The sequence below is a fragment of the Festucalex cinctus genome, chromosome 6 (genome assembly GCF_051991245.1).
Source record: "Festucalex cinctus isolate MCC-2025b chromosome 6, RoL_Fcin_1.0, whole genome shotgun sequence".
In the NCBI taxonomy this organism is placed as follows: domain Eukaryota; kingdom Metazoa; phylum Chordata; class Actinopteri; order Syngnathiformes; family Syngnathidae; genus Festucalex; species Festucalex cinctus.
The window spans coordinates 5470167-5490534 of NC_135416.1; the positions used below are offsets into that span (position 1 = coordinate 5470167).

The 20368-nt window shown below is 39.7% G+C and overlaps 1 protein-coding gene across 3 annotated transcripts in view; it reads left to right on the plus strand.

The window, feature by feature from the left end:
* fam13a (family with sequence similarity 13 member A) overlaps positions 1-20368 on the plus strand; it is a 97878-nt gene that overhangs the window by 63844 nt on the left and 13666 nt on the right. For all 3 annotated transcript variants that reach the window (XM_077525497.1, XM_077525498.1, XM_077525499.1), the window contains 8 exons: positions 2687-2758; positions 4905-5104; positions 11706-11747; positions 14086-14127; positions 14201-14374; positions 14647-14842; positions 15788-15855; positions 16047-16089. In XM_077525497.1, coding sequence (XP_077381623.1) covers positions 2687-2758; positions 4905-5104; positions 11706-11747; positions 14086-14127; positions 14201-14374; positions 14647-14842; positions 15788-15855; positions 16047-16089 — 837 coding nt within the window. The remainder of the gene's footprint in view (positions 1-2686; positions 2759-4904; positions 5105-11705; positions 11748-14085; positions 14128-14200; positions 14375-14646; positions 14843-15787; positions 15856-16046; positions 16090-20368) is intronic.

The following is a 20368-nucleotide window of genomic DNA, read 5'->3' on the forward strand; positions in this document are numbered from 1 at the left end:
ACGCGGGCTCCCTCTAGTGGAACACTTTTTTTTCCTTTTCTTTTTTTTTTTTTTTAATGTACAGTATCGGTAATTACTTTTTAAAAGTACAGATTATTTGTATTAACTTTTACGTAAAATACATTTGCATTTAATCTTTTAGTTGTTTTTCAAACACTATTTAGGTATGTTTTGTTAACTTATTTGCAATACATTTTATATTTGAGAACCACTGCGCGAAATAAATGGTTTTGGATTTGGAAACTGACCAAACATCCCATCTCTATCTTTGGCTTTTGGATAGAAACAAGTGAAGCAGTTGTGCAATACACAATGCAAAATCTCAGCTCAGTTTGGCAAGAGGTTTAATGACAATAGTAAGTATGTGTAATTTTTTTTATTTTATTTATTTATTTATTTATTTATTTTTTGGGAGGGGGGGGGGGTCTTTTTGTGTTATTTTGCTTTTTTTTTTTTTTTAGGATTTTTCAACACTGTTTTTCAATAATTACTCCAAAACACGACATCATGTGTGACGTCTTAGTTCATCAAGTATCAAGTGATGAACTTGTATGCATGTATTTCGGATTTTATTTGTGTTGTTTGACTTTTTTCTTTGGCGATTGGGGTCTTTTTTGGTGTTTTTTTTTTTTTTTTTTTTTTTTATTCCAAGAAGATGCGGCTGTGCACATGTTATATGAGACCGAAGCACAGTTCAGCTGGAATCAAATGATGAACTTGTGTGCATATGTTTTGGTTTTTCATTGGCATTTCATGTGTGTGTGTGTTTTTTTTTTTTTTTGCGACATAAATTTCACGGCACTCTTCAAACCTCAACGTGCTAGATGCAGCTAAAAACATTTCCAGAGCATGATAAGACAGTCCAAGATTTCTGACTTGATTGACTTGACATTTAATTTTACTCTTCGCCGATTCAAAATGTTTTCTGTCCAATGCAGCAAAAAGCAGCCCCAGAACTAAATTTTGTGACACTAGCCAGCACATTTGGCCCCGAAAACCATTAAGAGTGTTCAGATTTCACTACACTCTGCACGGATTCAAGACGTGTGCTGGATACAGCAAAAAGCAAGCCCAGAACAAGTTAATATCAGTGATCTTTGTGACTTTTCCTTTCTTGTACAAACTATTATGAATTTAATTATTAAGTAACGTTTTTACTGTGACACAGTTCCTACACAAGGAATATTTGGAATTGCCAAACCGCACTTGTAGATCCACTTTAGGAACTTCATCCTTCACAGTGACGTCTTTATGGGTGATGGATGGATGGATGCTTGGTGGCACGTTGAAACGTGACTTTGACTGCCAGGTTGTTCCAGTCGCTTTCAGATCACCGAAAAAAACATGCGCACGAAAAAACATCCAAGAAGTTTGTCCAGGCTGTTTCCACCACAGTCTAAAGCCGTGACAGCAGTACTTGTGATCCACTCGCATACTGGATTTTAATTTCAGGTTTATTTGTAGTACTACTAATGTTTCCTTCGTCCACTCCTCTGCTCTGCTTCCCGTAGTTGAACAAGCATTAGCGGTAGCCACAGTTTTGCTCACTTGAATCAAATAAGAAATGTCTTCTTTTTTTTTTTTTTTTTTTGGGAGTTGCGATTTGTTTTCAGCTTTTGCATGCTTACTTTGAAGACAATGTACTATCGAGAAAAGGAAGGTGTTTGTACCTACTGGCGGTTTTATAACTATTGCTGGAATTAATAAGAAACAATTAAAATGGGAACGGGGTGGTTTAACTGGTGTTTTTCCAGACAATGCGCGCGTCATTCCTGCAGGATGAACTGTGTGCGTCTTCCCCCCCACGAGCATTCCTACCCTTAAGGCTTTAGCATTGTTGTTTGCTCCCGACATCCCCAGGTGCGTGCGCCCTTCAAATTCCCTCACATAGGCCCTTTTAACACCGACCATGTGACGCATGAGACGCGATTAGCGTGACGCGGGCCTGTTTATGGAAAAGCTGTTTTTCTGCGTGCGCTCGCGGCTTTGCAGATGTTATCAGCTGACTGCGGCGGGGGAAGGTTATTCGCACACACCAGTGTTTCAAATATTTGCTTAGAAGTTTTATCATAGGAAGACGTTCAGAAATAATGAATAACATAACATTTTAATTAGTTACATTTTGAATTATATTTATGTTAAAATCTTAGACTTAGACTTAGACTTGACTTTATTGATCCCTTTGGGATGGCTCCCTCTGGGAAATTTACATTTCCAGCAGCAATAAGAACAATAAAAATAGAAAAATAAAATAAAAAATAACTCAATCAGTCAATCAATCAATAAGGTTATTACACCAGAGATTGAATTAATAATACTAAGAAGAATAATAATAATAAAAATTCAATCAAAAAAATAAATAAGGTCATTACACCAGAGATTGAATTAATAATAATAATAATAATAATAATAATGATAAAGTAAAAAATAAAAATTAAGAATATATGTTTAACTTAAAGTATTTAAATTCAAGAGTACTTCGACCTAAATAAATAAAAATAAAAAAATTAAATTAAAATTAAAATACATATAATTTTATTGTAATTTTTGTATGTAATATTGTTTCTACAAAATGGCAAAATTTAGTTTTAATTTAATTTAAATTTTTTGGAATAAATTTACTATAGTAATTAATTTATTGCAATTTCAAAAAGCTATATCCATGTTTATTTTTTTTCCACCAAAGGTTGGACATAATGATGCAGAATCTCCATACCAAGCCAACTGCAGCACACACGAGAAGCCTCGGAAAAGGAAGGTACTGTGTACATATCATTCATTCAACGCCTTTCCCAGTCATCTGCGTCTTTTCCTTTCCAAGATCTGTTTCCTGCTTTCTTATCTGATTTTTTTTTTTGCCTTGGCACCCATAAAGCACATTATAGTTATGTATCAGGCCTTTTCGGATGATGGTCACATGATTGATGTATAGGAAGCAGGAAGCAAATCAAACAAAACAAATAGTAACTGGAATTTAAAATGATACGACAGAGCAGGTAGGTTTGACACTGGTTGGAATGCTTCCATTTTGTTTGGATTGCAAATCTGTGCATTTAGAAATCATCCATTCCAAGATCTTACGACTAAACTAGGGATAGGCGAGTACAGTATCGGGCCGATACCCGGCCTTATTTCAAGGTATCATGTTCGGGGCAGTCGGCTCACTATACACAGTAGATGTTGAATGTCCTAAATCAGTTATTCCTAAAGAAAATAGCTAATTAAGTGAAGCTACAATAATGTTACCACATGATTTAAAATAAGGATACAGTTGAAACCCAGCAATTCATGGCTTTGACCTCCTTAATGATTGATTAGCTCATTAATCATCACCACACTTATTAACTTACTTCATAAAATCTGTCTCACCCTCAAGGCCAAACATACCTGCGAAAGATTTTCAGGCAATAAAAAATATCTTTTCATATCGTTGCTGTTTGAGATTAGCGCTGCCACTGACACATTCACGCGCACACACACATCACTGCTTAAGCTCTTAACATTGTCTGAGTTCTGTATATTTCCTTGAGTAAACACAGTAGTCATGTTTATTACTTTTTATATTGTACTTCCTCATGTGGTGGCCGGGGAGTGTTTATTTACTCAAATGCAGCGTGTACCAGGCATCTCTTAAGTATATCTTTGTTTATTTTTGTTTAAGATAAAGCAATTACTTTTTGTTTATTTCAAAAGCAACAATGACAAAAAAAATGGCTTTGTTTAGGGTAATAATGATAATATATATTTTTCATTATTAGGAAAAAGAAAAAGTACCATTGGTCAGGATACAAATTATTACTTGAAAAATTATCCTAAAAATAACCAAAAATACATTTTCTTTGTTCTGTTTAAAACAAACAACCAAGCGCATTCAAAGTGTCTCACTTGTCTTAATTTGAAAAATATTGAAAAAAAATTTACCTTTCTATGTGGTTACTTTATAAGTTGAGTACAGCAGTGACTCAAACCAGGTCAAAAAAAATAATTCTATAGAATGTTAGTGTTGGCGCACACAATAACAATGCAAACAATTTTTCATTTGTTACTGATCATTTATGTGATCAGCAATCTGATCGGAACAACCCTTAGATACTTGATTTCTTGTGGACAGCAATGATTTTCACTAATGTCTTCATATATGATTGAAAAATGATATTTGAAGCACAAATACGTCATCGTAAGAAAGGCCTGTGGTGCCTGTGGGTGGTCAATCTTTGTCTTTCTGTGAAAGACATATTTAGAAGAATCAATACCACATCCAGGAAGAATTGGAATTGGGTAGCAGGTCAAGCTGAAGAAGCAGCAGCGGTGGCGCTAATTACAAAAATCCAGCCATTAGGTGACTAGAATTGGGTCGATGGGAGGCATTTAGTGAGGACCTGAATGGAAATGGCCCGCTGAGAATTGGCTTTTAACCGAGCCCATTACATCAAGCGTTCCACCGCTGGCGTTCGCCGTGACATCAGAAAGCTTTTTGTGCCACAGTCCCACATTAGGACGAGTTCGCTGAGGTTGGTCTCGTTGTCGCTGATAATGCAGAGGGGTCCATCTCGCAAGGTGGCCGTGGTCAGGTTACGATTCTTCGCTTATAATACAATCGGCGGGTCGCTAAACCTATACCCGCTCCGGGTTGGCACGGTAAATCAAATAGCAGTTGAATGTTTTTTTTTATTTTTTTTTTATTTTTTTTTTTAATGGTTTCAGCTGCGCCTTTAATTGCTTGCTGCCCTCTTTGGCAATCCTCAAATGCACGTTTTATTACGTCCTGAGAAAAGGTTGTGTGTGCGTGCGTGTGTCTGTGCGTGTGGTATCAGATGGGCAAGTGTCAAAGGCATATCTGGCCTCACATGCTGACTCGCCTTTATCGTCACTTTTCTTTTTTTCCTCTTGTGGTCGTAAAACAGGTGAAGAAAGCCAAGAGTGATGGGAGTGCCCCTCAAGGAACCGGCCCTCCGGTCCACATGCCACTTCCCCACAGACGGGGGCCTCTCGGCGTACCAATAGTGGTACCTCTGACGAGCGGCAGCCCTGATGAGGTCATGGAGACGACTTGCAGGGACACCCCCGTCGTCCCTGCCTGTTTCCATGGCAACCTGGATGACAGGTAGGAGGGGACATGCACAACACAACACATTTTCCATATGATGAAAATGATACGAAACTAATAATAATAATAATAATAATAATAATAATAATAATAATGATGATGATGATGGTGGTCCAGTGGTTAGCACGTCCGCCTCCCAGTTCTGAGGACTCGGGTTTGAGTCTTCCTGGCGCTCCGAATTGTCCCTAAGTGTCCTTGTGTGTGTGGATGGTTGTTCGTCTCTGTATGCCCTGCGATTGGCTGGCAACCAGTCCAGGGTGTACCCCGCCTACTGCCCATAGCCAGCTGAGATAGGCTCCAGCACTCCCCGCGAACCTTGTGAGGAATAAGCGGTCAAGAAAATGGATGGATGGATGATATTATTATTATTATTATTATTATTATTATTATTATTCGTGGGTGTGTGGTATTCATTGGATTTGATAGTAATCATTTTTGAAAAACAAAAACAAAAAATTGTTTATAGCAAATTTTTCACTTTTTTTTCCATTTGTTTTTTTTCTGATCATTAAATTATATATATTTTTTTTTTAAAAAGCCAGTATTATTGCAATAATTTTTTAATTTATTACCGGTAAAAACAACAACCAAAAAAAAGGCATTTTCTTTGTGATGGTTAAACATTATAATATATATATTTTCATACTTTTAAAACCGAAGAACGTGACATTTTTTGTCGCAAATAAAAAGATAATAACCAAAGCATTTTATTTGTATAGCATACAAATGTGTTTGTTTTTATCACCTAATATGTATGGCTCTTACCATACTGAATATTTCGTTCAAAAAAATCCAGCTGTTGTAGACAGCTGCACCCCTAAACAATTTATTAAATAAAAAATGTTGCAGGAGAGGCAAAACCAACCAGAATTCAACTAAGGCTCCAGTCGTGGTAACTATACTAAGTTATTTCGTTCAGAAAAATCCAAACACTATACATGTAGACAGCTACACCCCTAAACAATCATTGAAATAATACAAGGCCATCCCTCGTTGCAACAAAGCGTGCTCAGAAACTAAGTTGCAGAACATCTAGTAACTTGTGCTGTTTAGCCTTGACTGCGTGTGGAGAGGGAAGGGGTGAAAAGTGAGTGTTTGACAGCAATCAGGAATCTAAAGCCTGAGCCCCATGGCCTTGAGCCTGAGGCATGCGCACAAGCCTATTATAAGCACCTGAAACTGAAACCGTGTCAGTACCTTTCACGCAGAGCTGCAACACAGGGAAAAGACGGCTGCGATGGGCTGTGTGAAAGGGGCTATTGATTTAAATTTACTTGCTTTTGAGTCTACCTCAAGAGCAGCAAAATACTCCTTGAGGACTCCTGTCATGTCACGTGATGCAGAAAAAAAAACACTATCTTTGAAAAGCGAGCAGTGTGAAAGGGGCTTCAGTTGTTTGGAAACCGCAATACTATATATGTTAAAACATGGAGCTGCTGCAGCACCACATAAATGGTGGATGAAGACAACTAGTGAATTTAACGCATTCTGAGGTCATACCTCATCATAGCTGTGTAAAATGTATGAGTATTGGAAAATTCTGCAACAGGAGTGTGAAATTTAAAACTTGACCCACATTTCTCCCAGCCTGATGTGTGGAAAGGGCAGAACCAGTGTATCTGACATTCTCAGAGGCTACTGAAAACCTTCGGCTTTGCGATGATATCACCCAACCTTAAGTCATGGCTTTGATTAGCAGTAGAGAAAATCAATAATACCTTTTAACCCAGCTTCTGATTGTATTGAAACCATCAACTCTCTCGAGACTGATTGAACATTGGGCCAAGCGGTGCGTTGACAAGCACGTTCCCCCATAGTCTGACCGCTGACCTGAGTGACAGCATGTGTATCGAGTCGTACAGTATATCGGTTACAATCTATAGCAGGGTTTCCCAAAATTGGAGTCGGGACCCAAAGTAGGTCATGGATGAGGGTTTTGGTTAGGTGAAGGCTATTTTTTTTAATTTTTGGCTCGTTTATGTTTGGGTTTGGCTACGTTGTGCTTTGTTTAGAATTAGTTATTTTATCTTATTTTAAAAAAATAAATAAATTTGTTGATGTGAGGCAGCACATGACCTATATTTACACATATGAAAAACAACCTATTGAACAGAAACCTCTTACGTCCAAATGTTGTCATTCCAGGCTCAAATACAGCACGGTAGATGGAGAACATACAATATGGAGCAAAGCAATAAAACGCGGTACGAATGATGATAGTGAAGCTGTGAGATGAGACATCCAAATCTCTTTAGACCCATCGTGTCTCTTTAAATCACATTTTAATAGCGTGTCAGCGCCAGATTTATTGACTTGTTACAAAATTGTATATGACACATCTCCACCAGATCTCCTCACTTACTGTACACACAATATGTAAAGTCACGAGTCAATAGTGTCACGTGGAAGGCGCAGCAGTAAATCATCAGGGTGGACCCTGACATTCCCCTCTTCGGATCGTATTCGGGGACCAGCAGTACAGTAAGACCAGGGAGTCCAGTAAAGTGCGTCAGCAGTCTGTGCTAGTATTTACCAACAAATGCACACACAGCAAACCAAAACTGAGTATCACATAAGTACAGTAAATCCCCGTTTATAGCGGGGATTAGCGGGGATACATTTCATACCTATCTGCAATGTGAATATCTGCAATATTGTAGTTTTATGCTTCCAATGAACTTTTTAATATGTGATTAATATAGGGTTGACTTCCCTTCAGGCTTCATATCTTTGATAAAAAAATTGCCCAAATCACAAAAATAACCAGGCTAATTGCAAGGCAATGAAACAACGAGAATTGCGGTGAGTTCCAAGTCTGTCCAGAAGTAGTTTTGCCATGACCTGGCTGACTAAGAATCACACAGGCAAAAAAAAAAAAAAAACAAAAAACATTTTTTGAAAACACATTGGTACTCTTTTATTGACATTGTAACAATAAGTTTAAGCTCACTTGAGCTAATGACATGCAAACTCGGAGTAAAGCTGTAACAATACTTTTGTCCTCATACCATAATCTCATATCATATCTTTATTTTAAGGGGGAACTCAAACCCAACCCCCAAATTGTTTTTGACAATATGTTCTATGCAGCCCCACTGGTCTAAATACGGTATTCTGGTTAATGTTGCGTTAGTGGAGTTAAGCAGCAAAATCCAGACGTTTTTATCCATTTCAGGGGGCGGCCATTTTGCCACTTGCTGTTGACTGAGGATGACATCAATGTTGCTCAGGAACTCAGGTAACAACCAATCACAGCTCAGCTTCAGAAAACAGGTGAGCTGTGATTGGTCATTGCCTGAGCCCTGAGCAACTGTGATGTCATCTTCAGTCGACAGCAAGTGGTAAAATGGCCGCCCCTGAGTTGGATAAAAACGGCCTGATTTTGCTTCGTAACTCTTATTCCACAAATGCATTATTAATCAGAATGTCATGTTTCGACAAGTGAGGTCACATATAACATATTACTGTCAAGAAATGTTTGCTGTTTATGCTAATTTTCCACAAGTTCATTCTGTAATATTCATATCCGCCATTACACATTCATAACAGTTTGCACTTAGTTTCCTTAAGGCATGTGTTAGATTAAGACAGGATGCGTGTGTGTGCTTTATTCTTGTTATTCCAATGCCCTGAACTCCAGGAATAAGCCGTACTCAGAACAGGTCAAGTCCAAAAACTTGCTTGACACAAAGCCCCATAAAACTCCTTCCTATTAGTGACTTAGTATATTGTTGACCATCAATTGACCATCTTTAATGGCCTTAACGCATGGCTGCCTCCTTCTTTGTATGAAATAAACGCCTGGGCGATCTCACCTCCACCTGAAATATGACACCACCATCACTTGGCCGCACGTGAGCCAATATAGCGGCGTCGTGTGAACTCGCCGTGCTCCCGGTCACATGCAGGGCGATGCATACTGGCTTTTGTGTGCGGTTGCAATGGTCCACGGGTTGACCGTTACGCAACTGATGCCTTCTCAGAAAAGCGTCTTCGGAGCCGGGTGGGAGCGAGGAACATCGCAATGAGGTTTGAGGGTGAGTGGCGATGGCGTCGCTGGCAGGTTGTCAGGGCAGGACTCATCCATCATCCGTCTGACTGCACTTAAGATGTCATTCGAAAATCTGCTCTTTCCAACGAACATACAGCTCACGTTTTTCAGTGAACCTAATGTTTATATTGAGAAAGCCAAGACATTTTTGTCTTCAACAAACTTAATGTACTTAGTGAGTTCTATAAACTTCTAACGTATGCTTTCATCAATACTGAGTAAATTTTAGTTTTCATTTCAGTCTAAAGCAACCTCGTCTTCAATAAATTTGACCTAACGTACTTTGAACCTACTGTGCATTTCTGTAAGACTGTTTAGACTTGGGTGAACCTAGCATGATCTAGAAAGCATAGAAATTTGTTTTTGACGGTCCTAACATATGGTATTGAAGACAATGTACAGTCTTCTTCAAACTTAAGGTACGATATATTTTATTATATATAAATGTTTTGATAAAAAGACATGTTGCGAAACATTAAACACGAGTTACAGTCTTTAATTAATGTGTCAACCATGTGTGTTTTTCGTAAATTAAAGAAATTTTAATTTTCAATACACCAAACATGGACTTTTTTTAGGCTGATGCCGATTCTGATATTTGGCAGAATAAAATTCTGATATCCGATTAACGGGGCAATTAAATAGGAAAACGTTTTTTGTTACCCTAACGGTTAAAACAATTAAGATATGAATAAAAGAACATCTTAGTGACAGAGACTAAGCTGAAAGTCAAACAGCAGCAATACTTTGTTCTTTAGTATTGAACTTTACATCAGATATAATTTTTTTTCCCAATGTCACTGGCTTTCTCTTATTTTGTAATAATGTTTAAAAAAAAAAATACAAATACATTTTTTTTTTTTTTTAAAAGCCACTGTTTATAGCCGATTTTAAAAGAGCCAATAATATTAAATAGGCCGGCCGATTAATCAAATAATCGGTCAGGTCCTTGATTATATTATTTATGAGAGTTGAGTTATTTAATTGTTGATTTCGTACTAACAGAACATGTTTTTGTTAACGCTGAAGATACTTTAGGCTCTTCAACGAACATACCATACATGTTTTTGTAAACAATTTAGTCATTGCTGAACTTAATGTACGTGTTTTTGCAAGCAACATTGAAGACGATTTAGCCTTCAGTAAACCTGACAAATGCGTCTTCAGTCAATCTTATTGTATATATTTTGTAAACAACAAAGTGTTTTGCATCTTTAAGTAACCTAAAACAAGCAAAAGCAAACAAAATAAAAACAAATCCTGATGGATTGGCTTATTCTTGGTATAGTAGTTTTCCATTCAGCAGGGAATGACCAATGTGTTTCTCTGCAGCCCCACAAAGCGTCTTGTTATCCCTCCAGTAAGGTAGTGGGTAAGCTGGATTTCCGCTCTTTTGCAATGCAAGGCAACAGCGAGAGCTAATATTTAATACGCTTTCCAGACAGTAAAAACACCAGCCTGGAACACGAATGTCAGAACAATTTAAAAAAAATAAAATAAAAAATAAAAAAATCTCAAGCTGAAAGGAATGGTCCATGTCTCTTACACTTTGTGTGGTTTGTGAAGACTTTTGAAGCGCTTTTGAACTTTGGCCCATTTTGCTCGCTGCCGAACTGGAAACCTAAATCCTTTGTTTTGAATCTTATATCTGCTGCCCGCCTGCCCCTTACAAGAAGCCGCATGGTGGCCAGTCACGTAGCAAAAACACATCAGATTAACAATCAAATTAAGACCCTTGCAAAAAATGAATAAAAAATAAATAAATAAATAAATCTTTCTGTTTGACTTGATGTGTCGCCAGAGGGCTGATGTTTATTTCAACATTGGTTTTGTATTTCCTGCTCCTAATTACAACTGATACATGGCAGTAGCACCGTTGAAGTCAGTATTGGCCGTTATTTCAGTGCATAAAATAAGGGCAGTTTGGGTCTCAATAGGAAGTGAAATATTTTTTTAAAAAAGGTTAGGGTTATTAATGACTTTTAAAATATAAGAAATGTAATATAAAAATAATATTTAAAAATAATGAAAAGTTAAAAAAATAATATCACAAATAACATTTGATACTTTATTTTACATGATAGAAGTAAAAAATAAATAGTAGTTTAAATATTAAATAGCTTTTAATAGGAATAAAATACAATATTGCACTTTTTTTTTAATCAATTGCTGCATGGAAGAGTCACAGTATTCTAAAGGGACTTGTGGCCGGCAACTTTTTATTGTACAGTAATCAGTACCATGTTATTTTGCCCCTTGTGACTTTTAAGGAAGAAAACGAACATTCAAGTCCGCTTTTGGAGAAAACAATGCGAGCGATTACGAAATTTCCTCCTGCCAGCGATGGTGTATGAAAATATTAAGCAACGTCCACTGCCAGAGCCGAGCCGCTCAAGTAGTTGCATAATGCGCAACCAAGCGCTGCCCGGCTGGCTTAAATCCAGTCAGCAAGCAGCAGCCTACATCCTGTGAAAGCTCACTTTAATCAACACAGACACATTCCAGTCACCACAAAGATAACTGATTGTGTTTGTCTTTATGTTTTAGCGGCCAGGAAGATGAGAGGCCAATATCTCCTTTCTACATGAGGTAGGCCCTATCGGAAAGCTCATTAACAGCTTTTTGTTTGTGGGGGAAGTCATCATCATCATCATAACTGGTAAACACACCACCTTGAAAAATGCTTGCTTATTTTACATGACATCTATCAAGGCGGTGTGTTTGGATTTTTTTATTTTTTTGGTTCCATGAGTTTATCACTTTTGCTCTAGGGATTCTTTTTCCCCACATTTGAGTCATGATGGAATAGTTCGCCTGGCCCCAGAATACAAATTGGCTAGTCCCACTAATCCCAACATGAACTAGAGCGTAGCCTGCTAACATAGAAATGGACACAAATCATCAGTAACTCGCAGGTTAACTCCTACGGCGTACTTGCACTGTGTTCCACACACACTTTCATAATTTATTTTATTTTATTTTATTACCTTTTGCCCACCAGTTATTGTTCCAATGAGTGTTTGAGCACAAGTTCAGAGTGTCCTGGCTAATATGCCACTGTGGTGTAACGCAGGATTAGCAGAGGAGCGGATGGTCCGGGTTACACAGTACCAGCCTGATCAAACAGTTGCTTTACTACACTCTAACTTGTTTTTTGTTGTTGTTCTAACTGAAGGCCAAAGCAGACCATTGTTTGCTGTGCACAATACACTACCTAAATGTTAACATGAGCAAGTGTTAGGGCGTTTAATCTCGCCAATTTCCAGCAATTACAGTCAAAGGTTAAGTCAACACTGGTAAGCCATTAACCTGTTTTATGTTGTTTTAACCTAGAGTGTAAATGGCAGGTCTATTCTTAGCGTGTGGACATTTCGATGTCTGTTATGACATTTTAAGGGGTCCGTGTTTATCTGATTGCTTACATACATTATATTGGTAATAGTCAGAATCTGTCACCTTCACATTGAGCGTGTCACGGTTGTTGGGTGCGGAGTGAATGTGGTGGAAGGGCCCAATGGCGCAGACACATGACGGAGGAACGTGAGGATTTTATTTTCAACAATTAAGAAATGAGAGGACGGAACGTGAGAGGACTGTTGACAAGTCTGTGACGAGGTGTGGGCGGACTTGGCTGGACGCGGACAGACTTGGCATGATGTGAGGCGAGCCTTGGCATGACGTGAGGAGAGACTTGGCTTGACGTGGGGAGACTTGGCTGGACGTGGACAGACTTGGCAGGACCGTGACAGTCTTGGCATGATGTGAGGCGAGCCTTGGCATGACGTGAGGAGAGACTTGGCATGACGTGGGGAGACTTGGCTTGACGTGGGGAGACTTGGCTTAACATGGGGAGACTTGGGTTGACATGGGGAGACGTACTCAGCTGGGAAAACGTGGAGTGAGACACACTTGGTTGGGAAAACGTGGAGCGAGACACACTTGGCTGGGAAGACGTGGAGCGACTTGATCAGACGACGTGAGGAAACTTGACTGTGGCGACATAGGTAAACTAGACTAAGACGACGTGGGGAAACTAGACTTAGTTGATGAGAACAGAAATTATGACAAGACAAGGCAAGACAAGACAAGACCGAACCAAATGGTACACAACAGACCGGAACACGAGGCAACCTAGTAGGGAAAATACTCCCACACGGAGGGAACACACCACACAGACTAAATACACCACACTAACGAGACGCTAACACAACACTCCTGGGGAAGACAGCAGGCAGAGGGCACTATTTGGCAACACACACTGGGAAGGGTAGACACACACAGGTGGGCAAGGTTAACGATAAGACAAACCGGACAAAAGACAACATAAACACCCAAAAACTAAGCAACCAACCAACCCCACCGAATCGAAACGTGACAGAGCGCTGTCATACCCTTCCGGGCCTCTGCCAAGGTGTACTGTTTATTGTCAACACTGGTGTTTGTGGAATATTTTTCACAGGTCACGCGACACGTGTAAAATGGTGCTTCTCTGTGTGTTTTGTATCATCACATTCCAAGAAACATTTGTAATGTTTTTGCGACCTGACCCACATGAAAGTCATCCAATTGGACCTTTAGCCAACATCAGGTGATGGTTGGTTCAGGTTGATTAAATGGTTAGCTTAGTAGGTAGCTGGTGAGTTGATTAGTTTGATGGTTGGTTGGATGGTTTGTTAGCTGGTTGCATGATTGATACTAGGTTGTCCGGTGTTTAAGTTGGTTACATTGGCTTACAGTGTGCAAGAGGCAAGAACTCATTACAACATCAGCAGTAAAATTTAAGAGCCGTTTATCAAACTAATTACAAAAGCAACAACACAAAGTCATGATATTCGTTATAGTACAGACTGTAACGGTTCCAGAAGGAGCCATTGTGGTGGAGGTTCAACATTTCTCAGTTTGATTCGCTTTCTTTTCCTTCTTTCAGTCCTCACTCCTCTCCTGCACTTCACTCACCTGATGCCGTCAAGTAAGTCACATCTTCTATGAGCATATTCATCACTTTGGGGGATATTTATTGTATTTATATCCCCTCTTGACAGAATCCTGGACAGGGCCATCCGTTCGACAGTAAAGCAGCACCTCTTCGATGACGGTCACCAGGCGTCAGACGGTGGCGAGCTGAGCCCGCGGCGGCCCCCTTCAACGGCGAGGCAGCGGCGACGTCACCGCAGAGAGCAGCAGGACGACGGCTCCGGACAGCTAGACAGAAGCGGGTACGTTCATAAAAAGTGAACTCTGATTTTCTTAAAAGTGAAGTCACTGCTGTAATAAGCTAAATCCTTGTTGATGGACACCTGAGTAGACGAGTGCATTAGTCAAGCAACAACTGCACCAAATGTCAATACAACTTGTGGACGGTAAACAGAATTAGCCCAGAATGCTAAACAACACAAAGGCTATAAAATGTGTGCTTTAACTCAACGTTGAGTTTCACCAAGGCCAGAGCGCACGCAAAGCGGACCACTTTCATCCCTTCTCCTCACAGAAAGGACACCAACAAGGAGAACATCCCAACATTAGGGAGCAGTAGCAGCTCCGGTAGAAGCCTGAGTGAGAGCGCGGGCGGCGTTTATGTCGACTCTCACGGTGGTGGACAGAGCGCGCCGGTGGTGGGAGCACCGAAACCCAGGAAGTGGAAACACAACCCGACGCTGGCGCAGTTCAACCAGGAAGTCTACACAGTGAGTTTTCTTTATTTGCTCATCACTGTACTGTCTTTGGTTACACAATATTATAAAAACAGGAAGATTTTGTTTGTTTAGTTGGTTTTACCAATTATCCATGCCCATACAGGCTTGCAAAAACAGACTGAAAACATTTTACAGGAGTCTTCAGTTTATAACAGAGTTCTGTTCCTACTAATCTACGCTAACACTGTAAAAATTCATAATTAAAGTGAATATTTTTATGAAAAACGCGAGTTAGTCAGAAATAAATACAAATTAGTCAAATAGTATTTTTTCGTCCTTTTGGAGGCGACGGTCGGCAGCGCACATACTGGGTGCCAACCACCAGAGCTGATGTGGAAGAAATGAAAAAATAAATAAATAAATCTGGCTTTAATACGCTGCAACGATCTCAGCACATCCAATAGGAGAATTGGTAGCAAAAAGACAACATGAAACAATTTTTGTCTTATCATAAGATTGACAAATGTGGCTTGATAAATAAGACGCAAAAATGAACGGAGACCTCCACTGCTTTGAATGTACCAGGTTGGTTTAAAATGGTATGAATATGTGATTTTAGCATCCTTAACAAGGAAAAAGGTCTGCATATGTATAAGCAAAGCCACGGCTTTCCGTTTGTCAAATACATCTTGCCGTCCTCATTCCTACTGTTTTGGTTGAATTCCTGTGTTTTGGTTGAATCAGCATGTCGAGATCCGAACTCGACTCCATGCCTATGATTTATGGACATCCTATAGAAAATACCCCCAAATCATTCATGGTTATGTAAAGATATATTCATCTCTATAATTGAGGTAGCATGTATTACTTTTCTGTTCCTTTTGTATATTTCTCATTCAAGAAATCCAGTTCATGTGATTTGAGTGATGTCATGGCGGCTTGAAGTAGAGGTCCAGAAATGACACTCATAACGAAAATGTTATTTTTGCATTGAAGGAGTCTGTTGTTATGTCGGCAACCTTTGCGAGAACCAGGCACAGCCACATGGAGCCCTATAAGAAAAGGTGAGCTCCTCGATTTTTTTTTTCTTTTGAAATATGCTCACATCACAATGGGCTGCAAAAGCTTGTTTTGGGTTGATGAGCGTGTGGCTGCCACCTGCAGATCTCAGCGGCGTTGTGTTTATACAGTACACTGAGCCACTGGACAAAATCTGACATAAACATATTTTTTTCTTTTCCATCACATTTTCCAGGAATGACGCTTCAAGAAAAGATGACCTTCCTTCACCCTCACAGGTACAGATCATACTCTCGCTTTTCCCCCCCTCCTGCCAGTATAAATGTATTGTTGGCCTCTTTCACACTCTAATTTAGTGTAATGAACCCACCAAAACCCAGCGAAGCGAGATATTGCCGCGACATAACTTGCCTTTTCCGGCATTCCCTCACAAACCTCTGTTACGTCACTGACATGAGACTACCTCTGAAGATGGAAAATTTGACCCATTTTTTAGCCTCATTCACCTGGAGGTCCCCTAAAATCAACCTTTGTACAAATAAAAATGCAAGAAAATGCCACCTTAGTCTGTGTAAAAAAGGGTTGTGAACTCATGTTCTTAGCTTTAAAGGGGAAGTCAACCTTAGACATTTTTTTGATAATATTATTATTATTATTATATTATTATATATTTGTGGAATATGAGTTATGAAGCAAAATCCAGCCGTTTTTATCCAACTGAGGGGGCGGCCATTTTGCCACTTGCTGTCGACTGAAGATGACATCACAGTTGCTCAGGCAACAACCAATCACAGCTCACCTGTTTTCAGAAGCTGAGCTGTGATTGGTTGTTAACCGAGACCTGAGCACATATGATGTCATTTTCACTCGACAGCCAGTGGCAAAATGCCCGCCTTCGGCTATTGATAAATACTGCTGGATTTTGCTGTTTAACTCATATTCCACTAACGTAATATTAACCAGAATATTGCATTTTAAACTAGTGGGGCTGCATAGAGCATATTATCCATCCATCCATCCATCCATCCATCCATTTTCTTAACCGCTTGCTCCTCACAAGGGTGCTGGAGCCTATCCCAGCTGGCTTCGGGCAGTAGGCGGGGTACACCCTGAACTGGTTGCCAGCCAATCACAGGGCATACACAGATGAACACCCATTCACACTCACAATCGCACCTTGGGACAATTTAAGAGTGTTCGATGAACCTACCATGCATGTCTTTGGAATGTGGGAGGAGACCAGAGTACCCGGAGAAAACCCACGCAGGCCACGGGGAGAACATGCAAACCTAGAACATATTGTCAAGAATTTTTTTTTGTGGTTGCCTTACCCTTTAAAAGTCCCTTCCTACACGTTACTCTGAGTTGAGTTGGGGTCACCACTGCTATGTGTGGAATCACAAGACTGCTGCTTACTTTTTGGCCTGCAGTTCACCTTTAATCTTTATGCTCTTTATGTTTAATCTGGTCTTTGTATGTGTTTTGTGTCAAAAATATTCTCATCAAACTAACACGCTTACAAGCCTCTTTTATACAGAGATTATGCAAAATTATGAATTTGTTAACGTAACTTTACAACCTTTTTTTTTTCACAAAAGTAGGCAGCTTTTTTTTTTTTATTCCTGTGGCATTCAGGGGTACAAAGTTGTTTTTGCAGGCGGTTTTATAGGAGATCACAGGCGACGACATAATTGTTATGGGGCACGGGGGGGCACAAGGCCAACAGACGACCTTATCAAGTCTCTGCAGCTGTTAGGTGTTGTGTTACAGTGCTGCACTGTGAATCGGACAACAATTGCAAATGTCTAAGTGGCCCATTAAAGAAACACTCCAACAAAGCTTTGCGCCTGCTCGTTCATCATTCACGTCAGAGTTGACAGGGAACTAATAGCTAGGATATAGCAACAAACCACATTAAACATTGTCTATTTATGGAGAAGCTAACAGATGTTGGTAATGCTGATGATTTATTATAAAATCAACCTAATAGAAACCTTTTCACCTCACAATGCACCTTGTGCCTTTCCTTGAGTAGTCATTCTTTTTCAACAGGCTACTTGAAATACACACAAAAACACCTTTTTTAAGTATTGACAGCAAATATGGTTAACATACCTCAATGTAACTTTAAGCAGCAAAACAGCGACTTTAAGGGTGGCACACAATTTCCACACAACAACAGTTTCATTAGCGCCTACTAATGAATCGAATAGCGCCTAGCTCCCTTGATTGGGTGCAATTAAAACCCACACAACCCTCATGAGGCTTTTAAAACATCTTCTCGGTGCTTTGAGTCAGTGTTACGTAAAACAAAGCTGAGTAATTAACATCAATGTTACGACAAGAACAACATTTTGCTTCTTTAGGATTCAACGCTACTCTGGTTGCTTTCTATTAAAGACGGTTCCTCAGATAATGCTTGATTGATTTTTAGTGATTAATCATTATGGGATCACCGTGAGGTGTAAAACATGGGATTCTCTGGGGAGTATCAGATGGGATTAACGTGAGCGCAGATGTTGTAGCCACACACACACACACACATTAGCCCTTAAAGCACCATTACGTCATTGGGAGAAGCCCAGCTGGTACAACAGCAGGTTAAGCCGGACAGTGCTACACACGAGACCCTTTCGCGCTCTTGTAGAAGCCGGCATTTTTCCAATTTTCTTCAGCGACACTCTTCTGTATAAACATACACGGAATTCGAAGTCGACCAGCTGTGACAGATGCAAGAAGCCACCTGCGCGTAAACTTCGAATGTCTAAACTTTTTTTCCACGGAAGACCACATAGGAAAAAATGGAAAAAAGGGGTGGCTCTGTGTGTGGTTAATTCTATTTAGAGCTGTCAAACTTAATCAATCCCACCCCCTTTTTTTTTTTAAGCACTATACAAATATGAAGTATGAAATAAACACAAATCACTAGTTAATAAACAGTAATACAGTAAGTGTGTTAAATTGTCATACACTTTAATGCAAATTTAAAATGAATGAGATTAGTCGATTAATTGATTGAATAATCGTTATATTAATAAATTCTAAGAATAGTCGATAGTGACAGCACTAATGCTATTGCTAACTGGTTCAGTGTAACATAGGCTGCAACCGACAGATGTAAACAAAACAAGTCTTTCCAGATACGTCAATTTCCTCACTCACTATTTTCCAAGACAGCTCTCGGTTGAATTCAGATCAGTTTCCCGGACTGGATAAATGGTCATTTTCATGCACGTTTGTTTACATGTCATCATCAGTGACACTGCTTTGTTCCCTCTCCTGTCAGTCAACATGCTTGCTTACCGCTTACCACACATGATGATGGTGACATTTTAGTTACAGTAAATGTGTGATCACCCCCCCCCCCCCCCCCCCAAGTTAAAATATAAGCCTTCACTTGTAAACACTGCCCGAAAATGTGACTTGTACAATTCATTTTATTTACGGCGGTGGGGAATTAAAATCAGAATCCGAGAACAGCTTGTGCGAGCTTCCAATGTATGACAACTAGTAACGGGATCCAAGTGCCACCCTTCCAGTAGGTAGTCTGTGGCATTTAGGGAGCTCCTGTCGCTCCGTGTCCTCCTCTGGTTTTTCCCTAAAAATAGCCAGTCCCACACCCGGAGACAGAGGAAATGAGACCCTATCAGTTTAGTGTCAAGTGGACACGCTCTAAATGCACGTCCAACTCGGAGCAGGCGTTGTTTTCACGATTACTGTACACTCCCTTCCAAAAGTATTGGAACAGCAAGGCCAAAAGGGTCTTCTGAAAACTTTCTCAGGACATTGAATCGTTCACAATTGGACTGTTGTGGTTGTTTCAAAGACGTTTCACTTCATATCGGAGCAGGCTTTATTAGTTCACGTACATCGGATAGATGGGAGTTGGGATGAGCGCCGAAACGTCTTTGAAGACAACAAAACAGTCCACTTGTGATCGATTCAGTGCCCTGAAAATGAAACGACCTCGATTCTGCAAAGAGGAGCCTGCTAAAGATCCCAAATAGCAGGCGCTAAACTGTGTGTTGACGCAAACACAGTGGTGTCAAACATACGGCTCACGGGCCACAACTGGCCCGTCGGGGTCCAATCTGGCCCGTGAGGACAGAACACAAACTGCAGTTTTTCACTTAAATTAACTGTTATTTTGTTGCTTTTTTTTTTTTTTTTTTTTTTTTTATATTAGACTGACATAAGATAACAATAAATGGGTATATTTTCAGAAGGTACTCACAATTATTTGCATTAAAAAAAAAAACAGCTAATATTTTTGACCTGTCATTATTTGTAGCTTATCATACTGGTCTGGAACCCTTGCGATCACATTTGGGTGCAAATTTCAGGGAGCGCAGCAAGCCCAAATGGAAGTTGATTGTTCCGATAATTTTGGGTAAACCAGCAACCACACATGCAAGCCATGTTTTTATTTGATGTAGCTTGTGTTTGACTGTTTCACAATTTAATGGACTCACATTCTGTGTAGCACTGTGTTTGAAAGTACGAACAGCAGATACGCAAACGTGCTCTTTGAGAGGCCAGCACCTGCGCTGACACACG